The sequence below is a fragment of the Cheilinus undulatus genome, linkage group 23 (genome assembly GCF_018320785.1).
Source record: "Cheilinus undulatus linkage group 23, ASM1832078v1, whole genome shotgun sequence".
NCBI classification, from domain to species: Eukaryota; Metazoa; Chordata; class Actinopteri; order Labriformes; family Labridae; genus Cheilinus; species Cheilinus undulatus.
Genome location: NC_054887.1, coordinates 4569439 through 4586807, shown reverse-complemented (window position 1 = coordinate 4586807; position 17369 = coordinate 4569439). Strand labels below are relative to the sequence as shown.

The 17369-nt window shown below is 38.3% G+C and overlaps 1 protein-coding gene across 2 annotated transcripts; it reads left to right on the top strand.

Moving 5' to 3' along the window:
- Positions 1-249: 249 nt before the first annotated feature.
- Positions 250-11208, top strand: cdkn1d (cyclin-dependent kinase inhibitor 1D). 2 transcript variants are annotated; one of them, XM_041780712.1, is made up of 3 exons: positions 250-386; positions 4146-4627; positions 7253-11208. In XM_041780712.1, the coding sequence occupies exons 1-3, from the start codon at positions 376-378 to the stop codon at positions 7309-7311; spliced, it is 552 nt and encodes a 183-aa protein (XP_041636646.1). In that variant the 5' UTR covers positions 250-375; the 3' UTR covers positions 7312-11208. The 2 variants fall into 2 exon arrangements, with proteins under 2 accessions (XP_041636646.1, XP_041636647.1); XM_041780713.1 differs by lacking the exon at positions 250-386 and adding an exon at positions 648-841.
- Positions 11209-17369: the final 6161 nt, after the last annotated feature.

Sequence of the window (17369 nt, the reverse complement as noted above, 5' to 3'; positions counted from 1 at the left end):
CACACGTGGACGTGGCATTAATATGCATCTAAGTGCTTCATAATTCATAGAACTACATATACACGTTTACAAAAGGGGATAAGATAAAAATCATCAGGACCTGAGGTCAAAAGGGGCAGTTTGTGCCAGTCGAAGTCACGTTGCAGTTCAACGTGACAGGAGGGTGTGGGCTAGGGGCCAAAACAAAACGTCATGCAAGTACAACACGAGAATGTGTGTCACATTTGCGGGAGAAGGGAAATGGCCGCCATTGCCAAGATATTTGACCTACTTCTAGAGCCTCTGAAGGAGAAGTGAGGCACAAGGGCGCCACGGAGTGCAGAAGCAACAGGTTAGAGCCGGAGCGCATGAGCTGAAACGGGGATTTTTAACGACATGATAACGGGGTAAGAAACTTTTTTATTAACGTTAATAACGCTTTTATCAACTTAGATTAAAACGGCATTCGGAGCTTTATTTTGACGTTTTGTTTTTTCCATGCATTTCGGACACTTTCCTGCACACCGCTGCAGCCGTGCAGTGCAGCCGAAGTTTGCAATGCGTTAACAGTCGTAGGAGTTTATGATTAGGTTGTTTACATTTTGGCTACGCTCCAACAATGACTGTTTTGATGGGAACCACGTGACTGGCTCCTATGGTTGGACGGCCCCCGTCTTAAGTCCTTAACAAACAAGTCGTAGATAAGGGGTCAAGAACAAGCCTTCAGTGAGTGATGTCTGCTCAGACTTTTTCAACGTGACATTATTTCTATCCTCGGGACTGTCCGGAGAAACGTCCACTCTTCTCTGACCGGATAAACTGTCTGACACTTTTGACTGTTTTTAAGAATTTGACGCCGATGGTAAGAAGCAGATGTCACTAACATGTCATGTCGTGTATCTAGACTTTATTCTGTATGGTTAAGTCTAAAGTCCTAGATGTTTGGATGAAGGCAACTGAGGGAGAAAACTACGACGCAGTTGTGGAGCAGTTCAATTTTTCTAGTTGTTCAACTGTTTTAGCAGCAGTTAAAAGTAAATGTGATGGTCATAGTGTGTCATAATCAGAATAACGTTTAATGGTTATAGTGTGTGTTTTCAGTGAGTGTGATTTAAGATGCGGACTGTTTCTGTGTCGCATCTCATTAACCCACATCCGCAGCAGCGAAGCTGAATCTGACTGCGTCACAAACTTTTTCTCCCACTCTGCGGTCATTTTTCTGCGCTTAAAAGTGACATTTTTAGTGTTGACTTACTCACCAGTGCAAGAAATACGATTTTGGTTGCAGAGATAGTGCTTTTGCAGTTTTGGCAGAAGTAATTTTTTGTAGATTTGGGGTTAGGAAATGAAGGGTTTCCTTGGTGCTTTTTTTTTTCCTGCGAGAGGGGAAAGCGGAGTAGAAATCTGATCTGCATACCGCGCCCACTTCATTTTCGACACAAACAACTTTCTCCCGGTGAAAAAATAAGGCAACTTTGGTTTTGACTAGTTCTGTCAAGTTTTTTTGATTCTCATCCAGCTTTTAAGGAGAGCCGGGTTCGAGGAATTAGAAGTTGTGAGGGTTAGATAAGTTATTGAAAGTGTTTGGAGCAAAGTGCGCACTTAGGAAAATGATAAAATGATCATTTTTACGCCTGTTGCGGTTTCAGACAGATGGTTAACAGTTTACACGAGTGGGCAACACGAACACGTAAATTAAAGGCTATTTGACTTGTAAAAGTGCTCTACCTAGCCATTTATTTTGTAGTTGTCAAAATAGTTGCGCAACGTACCCCCCCCTCAGATTTTTTTTCTTTTTTTGTGTGTTTCTAAAGTCTTCTGTCTTTAGGCGTATGGAGGCAGGTCTCTTCTAAATAGGGCTGGGCAATTAATTGCAAGTGAGATTAAATCGCAATATGGCCAATTTACAAATCGCAGAAGTTGCAATGTTTTTTTTTTTTTTTTTTTTAACTTAAAATGACTCAAAATACTAGTTTAATAAATTGATTCTTTGCAGCAAGATGGATTTGCCAGTCGAAAACAAGGAAAAGGGTGTATCCATCTGCTTTGTAAGGTTACTAATTAATAATATTACTATCATTCCTGGACAGCTGGGTAAGCAAATCGAGCGCACCTTCTCTAAGGTCAAAGGTAGAGCAAGCTCCCATCGGAACCGTTTTGGCCCGGTTAGAAAGTGCCAGGACCAATCAGCGACGAGGGGCAGTACTTTCAGGCGCAGCAGAGTCATGACGTAAACAAGCTGCAGCAAGAGCTGGTGCAGTTATGGAGGAAGAGATTAATGTGGATGTTGCTAAAGCATCAGATTTTTCAGAACTTCATTAAAAGAAGAACAAAGAACAGCAGTGAGTTGTTTTCTAAAAGGACAAACGTAGAGTACTTACATGTCTACAGTTGCCATGTTTCGTGTTATTCCTCGGTAGCTGCACACGTGCAGCTCGATAGCAGCCACGGCACGTGTTTTGTTGCTCTGATTGGCCTGTAGAGATGTGAAAGACAAAACATTCATCCGGTCAAACTTTGAGTTTTTTCAAAGCCTCTGCCTTTTCTCAAACGTTTCTTATTGAAGCTTTCCCAGATGGATGTCTCAAACAAATCCATCTGGCGTGTCAGGTTAATTAATTAGTATTTCGTGCGCACATTATACTTACTTTGTGGCCACAAATTAGTATTTCCTGCTCACGTTGTACTTATTTTGTGGCCACAAACTGGTATTTTGTGGCCACGAATTAGTATTTTGTGGCCATGAATTAGTATTTCGTGCGCACGTTATAGCTTTATTGTGGCCACAATCCAATTATTATTTTTTTTCACCATGTCATGTCTGGGGCTCCGTAAAAACTGATAAGGCCTAGAGTTACTGCACAAAAGTCAAACCCCGGCTGTGATCAGCTGGTAGCCAGCCTCACCTCCTCCACCCCAGCCGCCTCCTTTATAGCTTAAAGCTTGTTGCACCCCTATATTCAGATTCCTGCTACTATGGATTAATTGCTTTGAAAAATTTTGATTGTTTTCAAAACATTGGCTTATTTATGGAATTGTTTATTGCTTGAATTTGTCAAAAAATACATAAGATTAACCCAAGCAAAATTGCATATTAAATGCAACTGCAGTTTTTGTTAAAAACAAAAAAAACTGCAATTAGATTATTTTTGCAAATCGCTCAGCCTTACTTCTAACTCACCCTGCACATTTATGCTACATGTTTTCAGTCTTATGGTTAAATTAGGCCTATTATAAAATTAAGTGGTGGTTGTCTAGGGCTGAATGATTCGGGAAAATAATCTAATTGTGATTATTTTGACTCATATTACAAATTTGAAATAAACTGCTCTCTAAAAGACTGATCATGTTTATATTATTCTCATTTTGATTAATAAAGTGTATGAAAATAAGAAAAGTAGGTTTTTTATGTTATCTTAAAATGAGACTTGAATGTTGGGCTGCAGTAAAGTGAAGGCTGGTCTAGACTCTGTACAGTGTAGTATTAGCATCAGTAGTACAGACATTTATCACTCAGCTGTGGTTCCAGCCCATCCCAACGCCTATCACCATCTTTTACAGCCTTCACACAGCTGATAAAGCACAGAGCAGTCAGTTTTAGTAGGAGTCAAACAGAGGCTTACAGTCAGCAAAGGGTGCGGTTATTATCCTGTGACATGCTAAATTTAACCCCAGACACGGTGCAGTTTGTGATTAGATAAAGCTGAGAGCGCAGGTTCGTTTATCAGCCCCAGAATTCAACAGTACTGCTCTAATTAAATTTGGCACATTGCAGCTGGAGTGGGTGGTAAGCAGTCCTTCTCTCTATGTGACCTTTTGACCTTAACCTTTGACATGCAGACACCAGAGCAGGTGGAGAGTCATGTTCACTTTGACATGATGTGTGTGAAGTTTGCAGGAGATTTATTTGGTGCTGGTTCAGTTACCTGTTGCTGCAGTAATTACTCAGCTGGTGAGGGCACATATGTCTCCGATCACATAAAACATAAAGGCCTCAGCAGGGCAGATTCTGCTGGTAAATGTAAAGGGGGTTGGGCACTTAATAGCTTGTATGTTCGCCTGTAATCCACACCTGTAAAATCCACATCACACCTCATTGAAACTTTGCAGGCCCAGCAGAGCCGACTCACCTCCACCATTCTCACATTGTGCTTGTTCTCCAACAGGGATGTAGAGATGGCTTCTCCATCAACATCAACGACAGGACAACTTACAGAGAGTAATGCAGAGCTTTCACGCCTGGGGGGCATTGAGGCCTTGAAGTTGAAAGTCGGGCCTGTGCGTAGGAACCTCTTTGGACCTGTGGACCACCAGCAGCTGCAGAGGGACTTCCAGAGGCTGCTCTGCATGAGCGTGGAGGTCGCCAACAAGCGCTGGAACTTCGACTTCCAGACTGAAAAGCCAGGCAGGGGCTCCAGTGTGGAATGGGAAGAGCTGAGGTGCCAGGATGTTCCGGCGTTTTATCGCAGCTGCACGGTTAAACCTGCGCCACATCCTCTGGGGAAAAGACGATCACCGTGGTCGTCACGTGAGGGATCGCCAGGGTCCAGCAGCTCCTCAGGGTCTGGAGATGAGTACCTGGAGGTGACCACCCGAGGGTACTACCGAATCAAATTGCAAGGCAAACGCAGACAGTCATCCATCACAGGTTAGTACATGCAAGATTTAAAGGAATAGTTCCACATTGTCGGCTTGTTTGTTTCCTAGAGAGAATTGTATAAAATTATGATATATACAAAAATAAGGTGTTAGTCGTTAGCTCAACACCACATAAATAAAAGCATCAAAACACTGAACCTAATTGTTGTGAAAGATTTTCTGCTTTTGTATGTCTTTATGAGGCCTGTGAAGAAAGGTATTGCAAGTTAGCAGTTAGCTTAGCATTGCACAAATTAAAGCACAGTAAACTACAATGAAAAGTTTACTCATTTTTTTTATTAAGCCTACAAAAACAGGATGAAATTAGAAAACTAGTGAATTTCGTAACACTTTAAAAGAAGGTACACACAGTAAAATTTAGATAGTAAATAGGTAATTAATGAGTAACTAACTACAAGTTAATCATAAGTTGACAACAACTTGACAGATGAGGTTCACAAATTTTGCATTTTAAGTACATAACAAATGTATGACCATGTTGTAATGAACCGTTAACCTTTAGGTAATTACTACCAGTTAACATTAACAAACTAACTACTAGTTAAGCATTACCTAACCATGGATTAAACAAAAAGATAAAATTCACAAATTTTGCATAATTTAAAGGTAACAAAATAACTAACTACTAAATAACTAGTAATCCTTAATTACATTAATATTAATATTCATTACTAATTTCATTACTAATAAATGGTAGTAAATTATAGTTAACTAATAGTGACTCATTTATTCATGTAAACTAGTTGCTGGTAACAGAGATAATGGTAACTAGTTGTTAGTGGCTCATGTATTAATATCAACTAGTAATAAATTACCAATTCATTATTGTTAACTAGTTGTTAGTAGATTATTTATATATTGTTAACTAGTAGTAACTCATTTTATATATTAATTAGTAGTGGTTACTAATATGTATTAGTAACTAGAAATTAGTAACTCATGTTTGAATGTTAACTACTAGTAAGTAAATTATTTATTTATCGTTAACTGAAGGTCACTCATTTATTTATGTTAACTAATAGTTAGTAACTACTATATAATAGTAACTAGTATGTAGTGACTCATGTATAAATGTTTACTAGTAGTTATTTGTTGATATATTTAACTGGAAGTATCCCATTTATCTATGTGAACGAGTCACTGGTACCTTAAATCTAATGGAAACTAGTAGTTATTTACCCATTCATTATTGTTAAATAGATGTAAGTTGATTATTTATTTATATTTAACTTGAAGTAACTCATTTATCTATGTGAATTAGTCATTGGTACCTTGTATATAATGGAAAACTAGTGGTTAGTTACCCATTTCTTAATGTTAACTACTGGCTAGTTACTCATTTATTAATGTTTACTAGTTAGTTACTCATTTATTAATGTTGAGTACTGGTTCCTCATTTATTAATGTTAACTACTAGTTACTCATTTATTAATGTTTAGTACTGGTTTCTCATTTATTAATGTTAACCACTAGTTACTCATTTATTAATGTTAAGTACTAGTTAGTTACTCATTTGTTAATGTTAAGTACTGGTTAGTTACTCATTTATTAATGTTAAGTACTAGTTTGTTACTCATTTATTAATGTTAAGTACTAGTAAGTTACTCATTTGTTAATGTTAAGTACTGGTCAGTTACTCATTTATAAATGTTAACTACTAGTTAGTTACTCATTTATTAATGTTAAGTACTAGTTAGTTACTCATTTATTAATGTTAAGTACTAGTAAGTTACTCATTTGTGAATGTTAAGTACTGGTCAGTTACTCATTTATAAATGTTAACTACTAGTTAGTTACTCATTTATTAATGTTAAGTACTAGTTAGTTACTCATTTATTAATGTTAAGTACTAGTTAGTTACTCATTTGTTAATGTTAAGTACTGGTTAGTTACTCATTTATTAATGTTAAGTACTAGTTAGTTACTCATTTATTTATTCTAACTACTAGTTAGTTACTCATTTATTAATGTTAAGTACTAGTTAGTTACTCATTTGTGAATGTTAAGTACTAGTTAGTTACTCATTTATTTATTCTAACTACTAGTTAGTTACTCATTTATTAATGTTAAGTACTAGTTAGTTACTCATTTGTGAATGTTAAGTACTAGTTAGTTACTCATTTATAAATGTTAAGTACTAGTTAGTTACTCATTTGTGAATGTTAAGTACTGGTTAGTTACTCATTTGTGAATGTTAAGTACTAGTTAGTTACTCATTTATAAATGTTAAGTACTAGTTAGTTACTCATTTGTGAATGTTAAGTACTAGTTAGTTACTCATTTATAAATGTTAAGTACTAGTTAGTTACTCATTTATTTATTCTAACTACTAGTTAGTTACTCATTTATTAATGTTAAGTACTAGTTAGTTACTCATTTGTGAATGTTAAGTACTAGTTAGTTACTCATTTATAAATGTTAAGTACTAGTTAGTTACTCATTTGTTAATGTTAAATACTGGTTAGTTACTCATTTATAATGTTAACTACTAGTTAGTTACTCATTTATAAATGTTAACTACTTGTTAGTTACTCATTTACTAATGTTATCTAGTAGAAAGCTATGTAGACTGTATGGTTTAATTTTAATACTTTTGTCTTTTATCCTTCTGTAGATTTCTTCAAGGTGAAGAAGAGGAGGCTGCTGCATCATAAGGAACCCTCTCGGCAGTAGAGAAGTTCAACTAAAACCAGCAGATGATCACTTAGTGATCAACATCCTGTCTACACCTCAAATAGATATGTCTCATATCAAATGTATATATGTAGCATTTTCTAACTGACTGTCAACAAGCTCATGCAGCATGGGCTTAAAAATATCTTCCGACGTCATATACCTTTGTTCTCAGCGCAAGGAAGCTACCATAGTCCTAGTAAATCATGCTCAAAATTCAGAAACGGTTTTTATTAAAGCGAAATATATATTCTATAAATACTTTATACGTTTTCTTCAGCTTTATACTGTGAAATTATTCTGAATGCACTCTTATAACAGGAAACAGGCTCCAGTTTGAGAGGTTAATTTTCTCCTGAACGGGCCTAGGATAGTATTTGACCTCAGTCCTTGACCTTTCTCCCCCTCTTGCTAAAAGTCACAAGAGGCTTTTGATTAGAAGAGATACTATTCCTGGCCTCACTTTTCACTCAGCCTTTAGTCTCACCCAAAGGCTCTAAAAGCATGAGTAGAGCTGGGGGTCGAAAACTCACCCAGGGCTCAGTTTGGCAGTGCGACTGTGATTAACACCAGGATAAACGTCAACGGTGGAGGATGAGCGATGAGGTTATGCCTGTTTGATAGTGACTTAAATTCTTAGTAATAATAATGATGTTTCATATGTGACTATTTATTTATTATTCAAGATGCTAGATCATCGAAAAATGAAAAGAATAAAAATTAAAAACATAGACCAGCAGTGCATTAAACGAGGTAAGATGAGGTGTTTGTGGAAACCTGTGCCGTTGCCCCTAAATAATGCGTTAGACTGTAAGTCATTATGGCTCTTTTACGCTCCACCGTTGCCACTCAAAAATAATGACCGTAATTATTACCACCATCAAAACATAGCAAAATATATACCAACTTAATTCCTTTTTTTTTTGCTTTGTATTATTGCATAATGGGGTTGTAAAAAATCTAGATGTTTTTTTGGCAACAGACATGAACATACCTTATATAACTGTGTTTGCCAGCTTTATGCTTGTAATAATGTAGCATTTTCAACTCTTTGGGTTTTTTTGTTTGTTTTTCTACAAGGCACCTAAGGGGACATGGGTAGAAGAAAAAATAACACTAGAAACTCTCTGTGAGTTTTCTGTGCTCAAGAAGGGCATTACAAATTCTCAAGATAGTTACTGCTGCTCACAACACATAAAATGTGTGTGCGTATAGGTTCTTTGCAGACGATGCCATGCTGTAGAGGAGAACTCCTGCTGGGGGGCAAGTGGGGATTTATGCATAGAAAGATGCTAACCAAAAAGGCCATGTTTTGAGTATGCAAATCCTTACGCTGCTTTTGTGTCCTGAAAGTAGTGGATATTGTGTGACGCTGGGATCATCCACAAGCTCTGAACTTACCAGTGTTTTCTCAAGCTTTGTTATGGGGAATCCGTCTCTTTTTATAGATCCAAATCATTTGGCTCAGCTCAGTTTAGCTGGTTGCTTGGCTCTCTAACCACTTTCAATTTGATATCAGTTCAGCTTTCTAAATGTAGATTAAACCAGTGGCTCCTAACTTTTTCCCCCTAAGGGACCCCTCCTTGAAGGTAAGAAAAGCTAAACAACCCAAGGACCCAATGGGAAAAGTACACTTCTAATTGTTTTCATTGACAAAATCCCAATATAAAGGGCCCACAGACACTTGCTCTTGAAAAAAGATGTGTGTACAAACTAACTAGGACAGCGTATTAGAACTGTTTATTTTCAAGACACCAACTCAAAATTCTCAAGTTTAAAAAGTCGTTGATTTATGAGAAAAAAAGTTGTAAATGTGCGTGAACCAACACTGGAGTTTTGAGGTTATAAAGTCAAAAACCAACCAATTTTTTAGTTTGGTTTCTTGTAAATTTTTGACCAGACCCCAGGTTGTTAACCACTGGATTAAATACTGACCACTTAAGCTACAGTGGCTCACATTAAAGTCCATGGTCTCCCTGCCATGGGTAAACTGTGGAAAAAAATATAACTTTTTTTTGTAAAGTGTAGGGATCGTTCTCAGTATAGGTAAAGATTTTCTCATGATATCTGCAGCTTACACTGCAGAACTGTAAAGTACTAACTGTCCTCTGCTCCCATTCATTCTTAATGGATGCCCCGTCTTCTTGCCCCCCAGCAAATTCACGTGACTGCAAAGAACCCATCAGTTTCTCTCAATAACTTCAAGACAGGAACAGCCATTCTGTCTCATAGGATGAATTAAACATCCTGTGTGATCTCTTAAAGCTGGGGATTCCTCAAGTGTACTTCATGGGACGGTTTCTGGTCTTATTTTTAATCCCATGTCCCTTCAGGGTTCTGTGCTTTCCTCTATGAAGGGAATCTAGTGTTTTCACTTTGCTGCAGCTCAGAGGAACCAGCCTTTTAGTTTCACTTTTGATCATTGTTGTTTATATGAAGAGTGGAGCTGCTTCACACTTCCCTGTCGCTGTGCAGTCCTACAAGTGTTTGCATTGTGTACATATGCATATAAGTGTTTGTGTATGAATGGGATGGTTTGGTGTTTGGTTTTTTTTGTTAAAGTTGCAGCAGTTGAACCAAAGAGGACTTGCTGTAACTGAAAAACAGTATGGTAACTCTAATAGGACATCCCTACTTTAATATGGATTAAAGCCATAATCTATGTTAATCCATTCTAACTACCTCATCAAGCAAAACAAACCTACACTAAAAAAGTGTCGAAGCTGAGGTTGTTTGTGGTGAAAGAGAGGCAGAAAGCTATGGGGGTTCAGCTCTCTCAGTGGAGTTTCACATCAGGTAAAAGAGTCAGTGTGTCAGAGCGGAGGAAACTCCCGTCCCTGGTGTAGGGGTGGGGGGTTGTTGTTTATCCCGCTCAGAGAGAAAGGGGCCTCATTTGGTTTTCCCAGAAACAGGCAGAGCAGAGGAAGAGGGGGAGGACGAGGAAAACTTTTATTAGCAAACATTCAAGAGAAAACGTCTAAGACCCCGTCCGGATCAAAGGATTTCTCCTCAGACGGGCTTTTGTCTGCCTCCTTAAGTGTCTCTCAGCCTCTCTTTCACAGACGAACCGCCTCTGCCTTGGCGAATAAAGCTGTCGTTCATAATCACATTAGCATAATGGCTCGACATGGGTCACTTTCACTGATGTAGAAATAGCAATCATGGCTGTTGGTAATTGTTCGTCATCTTATCTATGTGCGTGCGTGTTATGACTGTGTTTGTGTGCCTATCTTTCCAGCCTGTTGAGAGGAAACTTTAAAAGTCTATATTAACTTATTTTGAGTTTGTATCATTTTTTCTATGAAGGGGAAATAATTAGAAATCTCCTTTTTGCTATTACTAATTGTGTTATTTCCAAAACTATATCTTTGCACTACCTAAAACATTGTTGACAAGAGACCTACTTTTGTACACAGACAGAGACACAGACTGGACATTTCTGAACATTAAATATGCTTTTTCCACAGCCAACTAGATTTGTCAACATTTTTAATCTTCCTCTAGGCTGTTTAGAGGAAATAAAACAATGATGATAAATGTGAAGTTTGTCCAGTTTGTGTCTCACTGTGCCCAAGCAAACTTGGCTTCCTAACTCACCTGTCGCAGCTATATCAAAGTGTAGCGTTTTTTTCTTTTTTAAACTTTGTATATGCATGAATGTATGATAATCTCGTGTACACCATTTGTTATAATTGAGTTGTAATTTAAAGCTGGCTTGAGTATCCTTGTAACATGTAAGGAGTGTGTTTTTATTGGATCAGAATCATATCCTTTTTTGATAAGATTTGTATGAAAGATGTATTTCTGGGTTGTTGGTGCACTGTTGCCTTTTATGTTGTTGATTTCATAGTGTGCTCAAAATAATAAATGTTCATAACACTGATATAAACCCCTAAATACTTGCCTGCCGTTTTTTTTTCTACTGTTGTTTTATAGGAGTTGTAAACATGGATATACACACATAAAATTCCACAAAAGTTGGGACAATATGTCAAAAAAACAACAGTGATAAGCAAACTCTATAATCCACGGGTGTCAAACTTAAGGCCCGGGGGCCAAATCAGGCCCGCAAGATCATATCATATTTGTATTCTAACTGGCCCACCAGTATGAGGTCTGCAGATTTTCTCCTGTATAATTATGTAAACTTCAACTTCATTATTTGAAAGATCCTTGTAATGCCATAAAAATCTGAAAAAATAGAGTACAAAAGATTTCATAAAAAATCAAGAATATTGGGACAATTTAATTTGTGTTTTATTTCATATTTTCAATTTTGCATCTCAAGATTATGACACAGACTTATGATTTTGACTCTTCATTTCATGCTTTGACCTTTTCAACTCATTATTTGGACTTAATATATCACATTTTTATCTTTCACATGCCCAATTTTAAATTTAAGTCATATATTGACATTTTCAACTCCAAACTTTGCTTATTAATCCCATATTTTGACTTTCAAACACATGATTTCAATTTTTTCTCATTTTTTTTGACATTTTAAATGACAAATTTTTACTTTTTATATAATATTTTGACCTTTCAGACTCCCAATTTCTTTTTAAAGTTATATTTTTAACTTTTTAAGCCATCATTTTGAATTCTAACTTATACTTTGACATTTCTAACTCCTAATTTTTGTCTTTTTAATCCCATATTTTGACCTATCACTCACAATTTAAAATTTTTAGTCATATTTAGTCATATTTAGACTCTTAAACGCATGATTTCAAAATTGATCTGATATTTTCACCTCACAAACTTGTGATTTCAACTTTCTCCTTGTATATTTGCTCTTTAAAAACATTATTTTTCTATTTTTAATATCATGTTCTGATCTTTTGAACTAATAAATTGGGATTTTTAGGGGCTCAGATTTGGGCCTTTTAACTTATTTTAACTTTTTTTTCGAATTTTCAAAGGATTTATCATCAGTGTTGTTTTTTTCACATTTTAATACTGGTGAAAATGAGATTGACAGTTTAAGGTTAAATGTTGACTCTGTTCGGCCCTCAGGTTAGACCTGAATCCTGAATCCAGCCCCTGCCGTGATTGAGTTGGGCACCCCTGCTATAATCAATTAAATACAGCCTGAAGACGAGACATTAGATGATCAAACCGATCAACTTTTTAAATTGAAATCAACACTCTTTATCAATATGATGCCTGCAATTTGTATCATTTTTGTTTACCACTGCTACTTCTCCAACAACACTAAGCATCTGGGGGCTGAACGCACTAACCGTCTACGTACTGGAAGTGGAATTCTTTTTCACTCTTGTTTGATGTACATCAAGTTGCACGACTGCAGGGCTTGAGTAACCTTGCAAAGCAGATGGATACGCCTGAAGGAATATGGCACGCGTCGACTAGAGTTCCCCAAAAGGCATATGGGAGACTCCATGGTCGAGTGGAAGAAATTTCTTTGATCTGTTGAGGCCAAAATGGAGCTTTTTGGCCATCAGACAAGATGCTTGAACACTGCATATCACCACAAACTGTCTCCAGTGTGAAGCACGGTGGTGGCAGCATCATGCTGTGGGGATGCTTCTCGGCAGCCAGTCCAGGCCTGTAAAGGTAGAGGGTAAAATGAATGCAGAAATACAGGAACATCTTGGAGGATAAAGAAAGGCTGCCCATAAGGGGGGATAAAGGGGAGAGCTTTCTGGGGCCCAGCCAAATGGGGGGCCATGAGAGTCAGCAATATGATGGTACATTGTAAAGTAAAGCTGTGACACCCATATTTTTCAACCTGAATAACCACTCTTGTCAAAGCAGCAAATACTTTATTTTTGCTTTAGTACATAACATTCTTAAAAAAATGAAAATCTCTTTTCTTAAAACAGAATCAAAATGTGGCAAAAGTAGCAAAAAATGAGGAAACATGGTGGTGCAGTTGAATTCTGAAAGTCACAAAAATGGGTTTAAGTGGCAAAAAAGGTATTTAAAGTTGAAAAATGACTATTAGAGGTAAAAAAGAGCAAAAAGGGGTGCAAATGGATTAAAAAGTGCCAAATTGGGCCAAAAAAATAGGGAAAAGTTAACCTTGCAAAGCACGTGTCTGTGTTTCTCACTGGCGAATCCATCTTGCAAAGCTCCCGTCTGAACAGTTTGGGCCCGATTAGAAAGTGACATGACCAATCAGTGACCAGGGGCAGTACTTTCAGGCGTGGCAGAGTTGTGACATATGCAAGCAGCAAGAAGAGGCAGGTGCAATTATGGTGGAAGAGATTAGCATGGATGCTGCTAAAGCGCCAGTTTTATCAGAACTTGATGACATTTCTTCATTAAAAGAAGAAAAAAGGAACAGCAGTGAGTTGTTTTCTTTTCCTGTACTGACAGGTCTACATTCGCCATGGTTGGTGTTATGCAGTTGTCTATTGGAGTGTTTTGTTGCTCTGATTGGCCTGTAAAGATGTGACAAAACATTCATCCAATCACCCTCCGAGTTTTTTTTTTCAAAGGCTCTGCCCTTTCCCAAACGTTGTCTATGAGAAGCTTACCAGATGGATGTGTGAAACACATCCATCTAGCATGTCAGGTTAGGGCTTGAGCTTCACAATGCAACATGCATTCTAAACAGGAGACAGGTCTAGTACCCTGGTTTTCACAGGTGATGTTATTCTGGTGGCTTCTTCAGCCAGGAGCTCCAGGGCGGTTAAGTAGCTGAGTGCGAAGCAGTCGGGATGAGGGCCAGCACCTCCAAGTCCAAGGCCATTGTTCTCTGCTGGAAAACAGTGGATAGCTCTCTCCAGTTGGGGAGGGTGGCCCATGTGAAGGAGTTCAGTTATCAGGGTCTTTTACATGAGTGAGGGTAGCGTGGACCGCGAGACCGACAGGTGGATTGGTGCAGTATTGCAGGCACTGTACTGTACCTGCATGGTGAAGAGGGAGCAATTTACCTGCTATGTTCCAAACCTCACCTATGGTCATGAGCTTTGTGTAACGACTGAAAGAATAAGATCAAAGGTTCAAGTAGTCAAACTGAGAGTCCTCAGGCGGGTATCTGGGCTCAGCCTTAGAGACAAGGTGAGGTGCGCTGACATCCGGAGGGAGCTCAATCTGTAAACTATTGACTACCAGTGGAGGTGTCCAGGCGTGGACAACTGGAAGGACACCCCAGGTAGGCCCAAGACTAGGTGGAGGGATTATACAGTCGCTAGAAAAAGTATGTGAACCCTTTGAGATTTCTTGGATTTCTGCATAAACTGGTCATCAAATGTGTTCTGATCTTCAGCTAATTCACAACAACAGACAAACACAGTCTGCTTAAACTAATACTGCACAAAAAATGATATGTTTTTATGTTTTTATTGAACAAAACATGTAAACATTCACAGTGTAGGGTGGAAAAAGTATGTGAACCCCTAGGCTAATGACTTCTCCAAGAGCTAATTGGAGCCTGGAGTCCAATCAATGTGATGAGATTGGATGTGTTGGTTAAAGCTGCCCTGCCCTATAAAAAACACACACCAGTGTTGAATTTGCTGTTCTCAAGAAGCATTGCCTGATGTTAACCATGCCTGGCACAATCTCTAAAAGTCTTGATGTTCATGTGTCCACGGTAAGACAGACTGTCTACAAATGAAGAAGGTTCGGCACTGTTGCTACTCTCCCTAGGCGTGGTCGTCCTGTAAAGATGACTGCAAGAACACAGCGCAGAATGCTCAGTGAGGTGAGGAAGAATCCTAGAGTGTCAGCTAAAGATTTACAGAAATCTCTGGCACATGCCAACATTTGTGTTGACAAATCTACAATAAGTAAAACATTAAATAAGAATGGAGTTCATGGGAGGACACCGTGGAGGAAGCCACTGCTGTCCGAAAAAAACATTGCTGCACGTCTGAAGTTTACAAAAGAGCACCTGGATGTTCCACAGCACTACTGGCAAAATATTCTGTCCATAGATGAAACCAAAATTGAGTTGTTTGGAAGGAACACACAACGCTATGTGTGGAGAAAAAAAGCCACAGCACACCAACATCAAAACCTCATCCCAACTGTGAAATATGGTGGAGGGGCCATCATGGTTTGGGGCTGCTTTGCTGCCTCAGGGCCTGGACAGAAAAATTAATTCCCAATTTTATCATTACATTTTACAGGAAAACTTAAGACCATCTGTCTGCCAACTGAAGCTCAACAGAGGATGGGTGATGCAACAGGATAACGACCCAAAGCATAGAAGTAAATCAACAATAGAATGGCTTCAGCAGAACAAAATACGCCTTCTGGAGTGGTCCAGTCAGAGTCCTGACCTCAACTCAATTGAGATGCTGTGGCATGACCTCAAGACAGCGATGCACACCAGACATCCGAATAATATTGCTGAACTGAAAGAGTTTTGTAAAGAGGAATGGTCCAAAATTCCTCCTGACCTTTGTGCAGGTCTGATCTGCAACTACAGGAAACGTTTTGTTGAGGTTATTGCTGCCAACAGAGGATCAACCAGTCATTAGCCTAGGGGTTCACATACTTTTTCCACCCTGCACTGTGAATGTTTACATGTTTTGTTCAATAAAAACATGAAAACATATCATTTTTTGTGCAGTATTAGTTTAAGCAGACTGTGTTTGTCTATTGTTTTGAATTAGCTGAAGATCGGAACACATTTGATGACCAATTTATGCAGAAATCCAAGAAATCTCAAAGGGTTCACATACTTTTTCTAGTGACTGTATATCTCATCTGGTCTGGAAATGCCTTGGAATCCCCAAGGAAGATGTGGAAAATGACCATGACTAGGTTTGGATAAACGGAGGAGAGGTTGATCGGAAGGTCTAGTACTCGCGCTCTTTCCTGTGAAGCCATGCTGCTGTAACTTGTTCACAATGTGGCTTGCAGGGAAGTCACTTATAACAGATGTCTGGATGGAGGCACATGTTGCTCCAAAACCTGCATGCACTTCCTAGTATAAAGGCTGTCTTCATAGATGTGTAAGTTACCCATTCTATGGGCACTAATACACCCCCATACCGTCAATGATGCTGGCTTTTGGACTTTGCCTTGATAACAGTCTGGACGGTCCTTATCTTTAGCCCAGAGAACAGATATTATTTCAAAACACAATTTGAAATGTAGACTTATCAGACCACTGTCCACTTTTAGGTAAGTCCATCTCAGATGAGCTCTGACCCACAGAAGTTGTTTGGCATGTCTCTGTGTTTTTGATGTAACACTTTTGCTTTGCATGGTAGTATTTTGGATTTGTTGATGCAGCATCAAACTGTGTAAACTAACAGGTTTTTCTGAGGTGTTCCAGAGTCCACATAAAATCCATCAAAGAATGACGCCACTGTTAAAGATATGCTGATTGGTCAATGATGGTTTTCAGCCTTACCCCTTTCATGCAGGTTTCTGATGGTGAAAGCTCTTAAATGTCTTGCAATTGCACTCTGATCAACATTATCCATAAGCTGTTTAACTACTTGCCCACCCAGTCCCTCACGCTACGCAGAGCCTTGCACCATTTTTGATTGTGAATGATCAAATCTTAAGGAGTTCTCTTTTTAAACCCAATCATAGTACTGTCACCTGCTATCAAGTGTCTTTTTCCATTTTTTTTTTTTGCATTGTTCCAACTTTTTTGGAACATGTTCCATGGAGCTTATTCAGAATTTTAAAAGGAATTTTAAAAAAAAACAAGTTTGAACACGATCTTGCTTTTGTGCTGTATTCAGTTGAATATACGTTGAGAGGATTTGCAAATCACTCACTTCTGTTTTACTCATGTTACACAATGTCCCAACTTTTGGGGAATTTGGGTTTATATAACTTGGAGGCACACGTTGAAATCTAAAGTTTCTTTTAATCCAACAGCACCCCCTGGTGGCTGTTATAAAGTAGCAAGTTGTTATTTCAGAAGCTGACTTTTAAATCTACATTTGCCATAACCAGTTATGATTATGTTGACTATTTTTGGTATTTTGTGCCCTTATTTGATGGACAGTGGATAGAGTAGGAAATCAGGAAGAGAGAGGGGAATAATATGGGAAAGGGCGGATGCCCAGGCTGCCCACAACTTCTGTATATGGGGTGCAACCTAACCACTAGGACAG

Excerpts from the sequence above, each read along its gene's own strand:
- cdkn1d (XM_041780712.1), top strand. Across the intron at positions 4,628-7,252 it reads CAGACAGTCATCCATCACAG|ATTTCTTCAAGGTGAAGAAG; the intron begins GTTAGTACATGC and ends ATCCTTCTGTAG.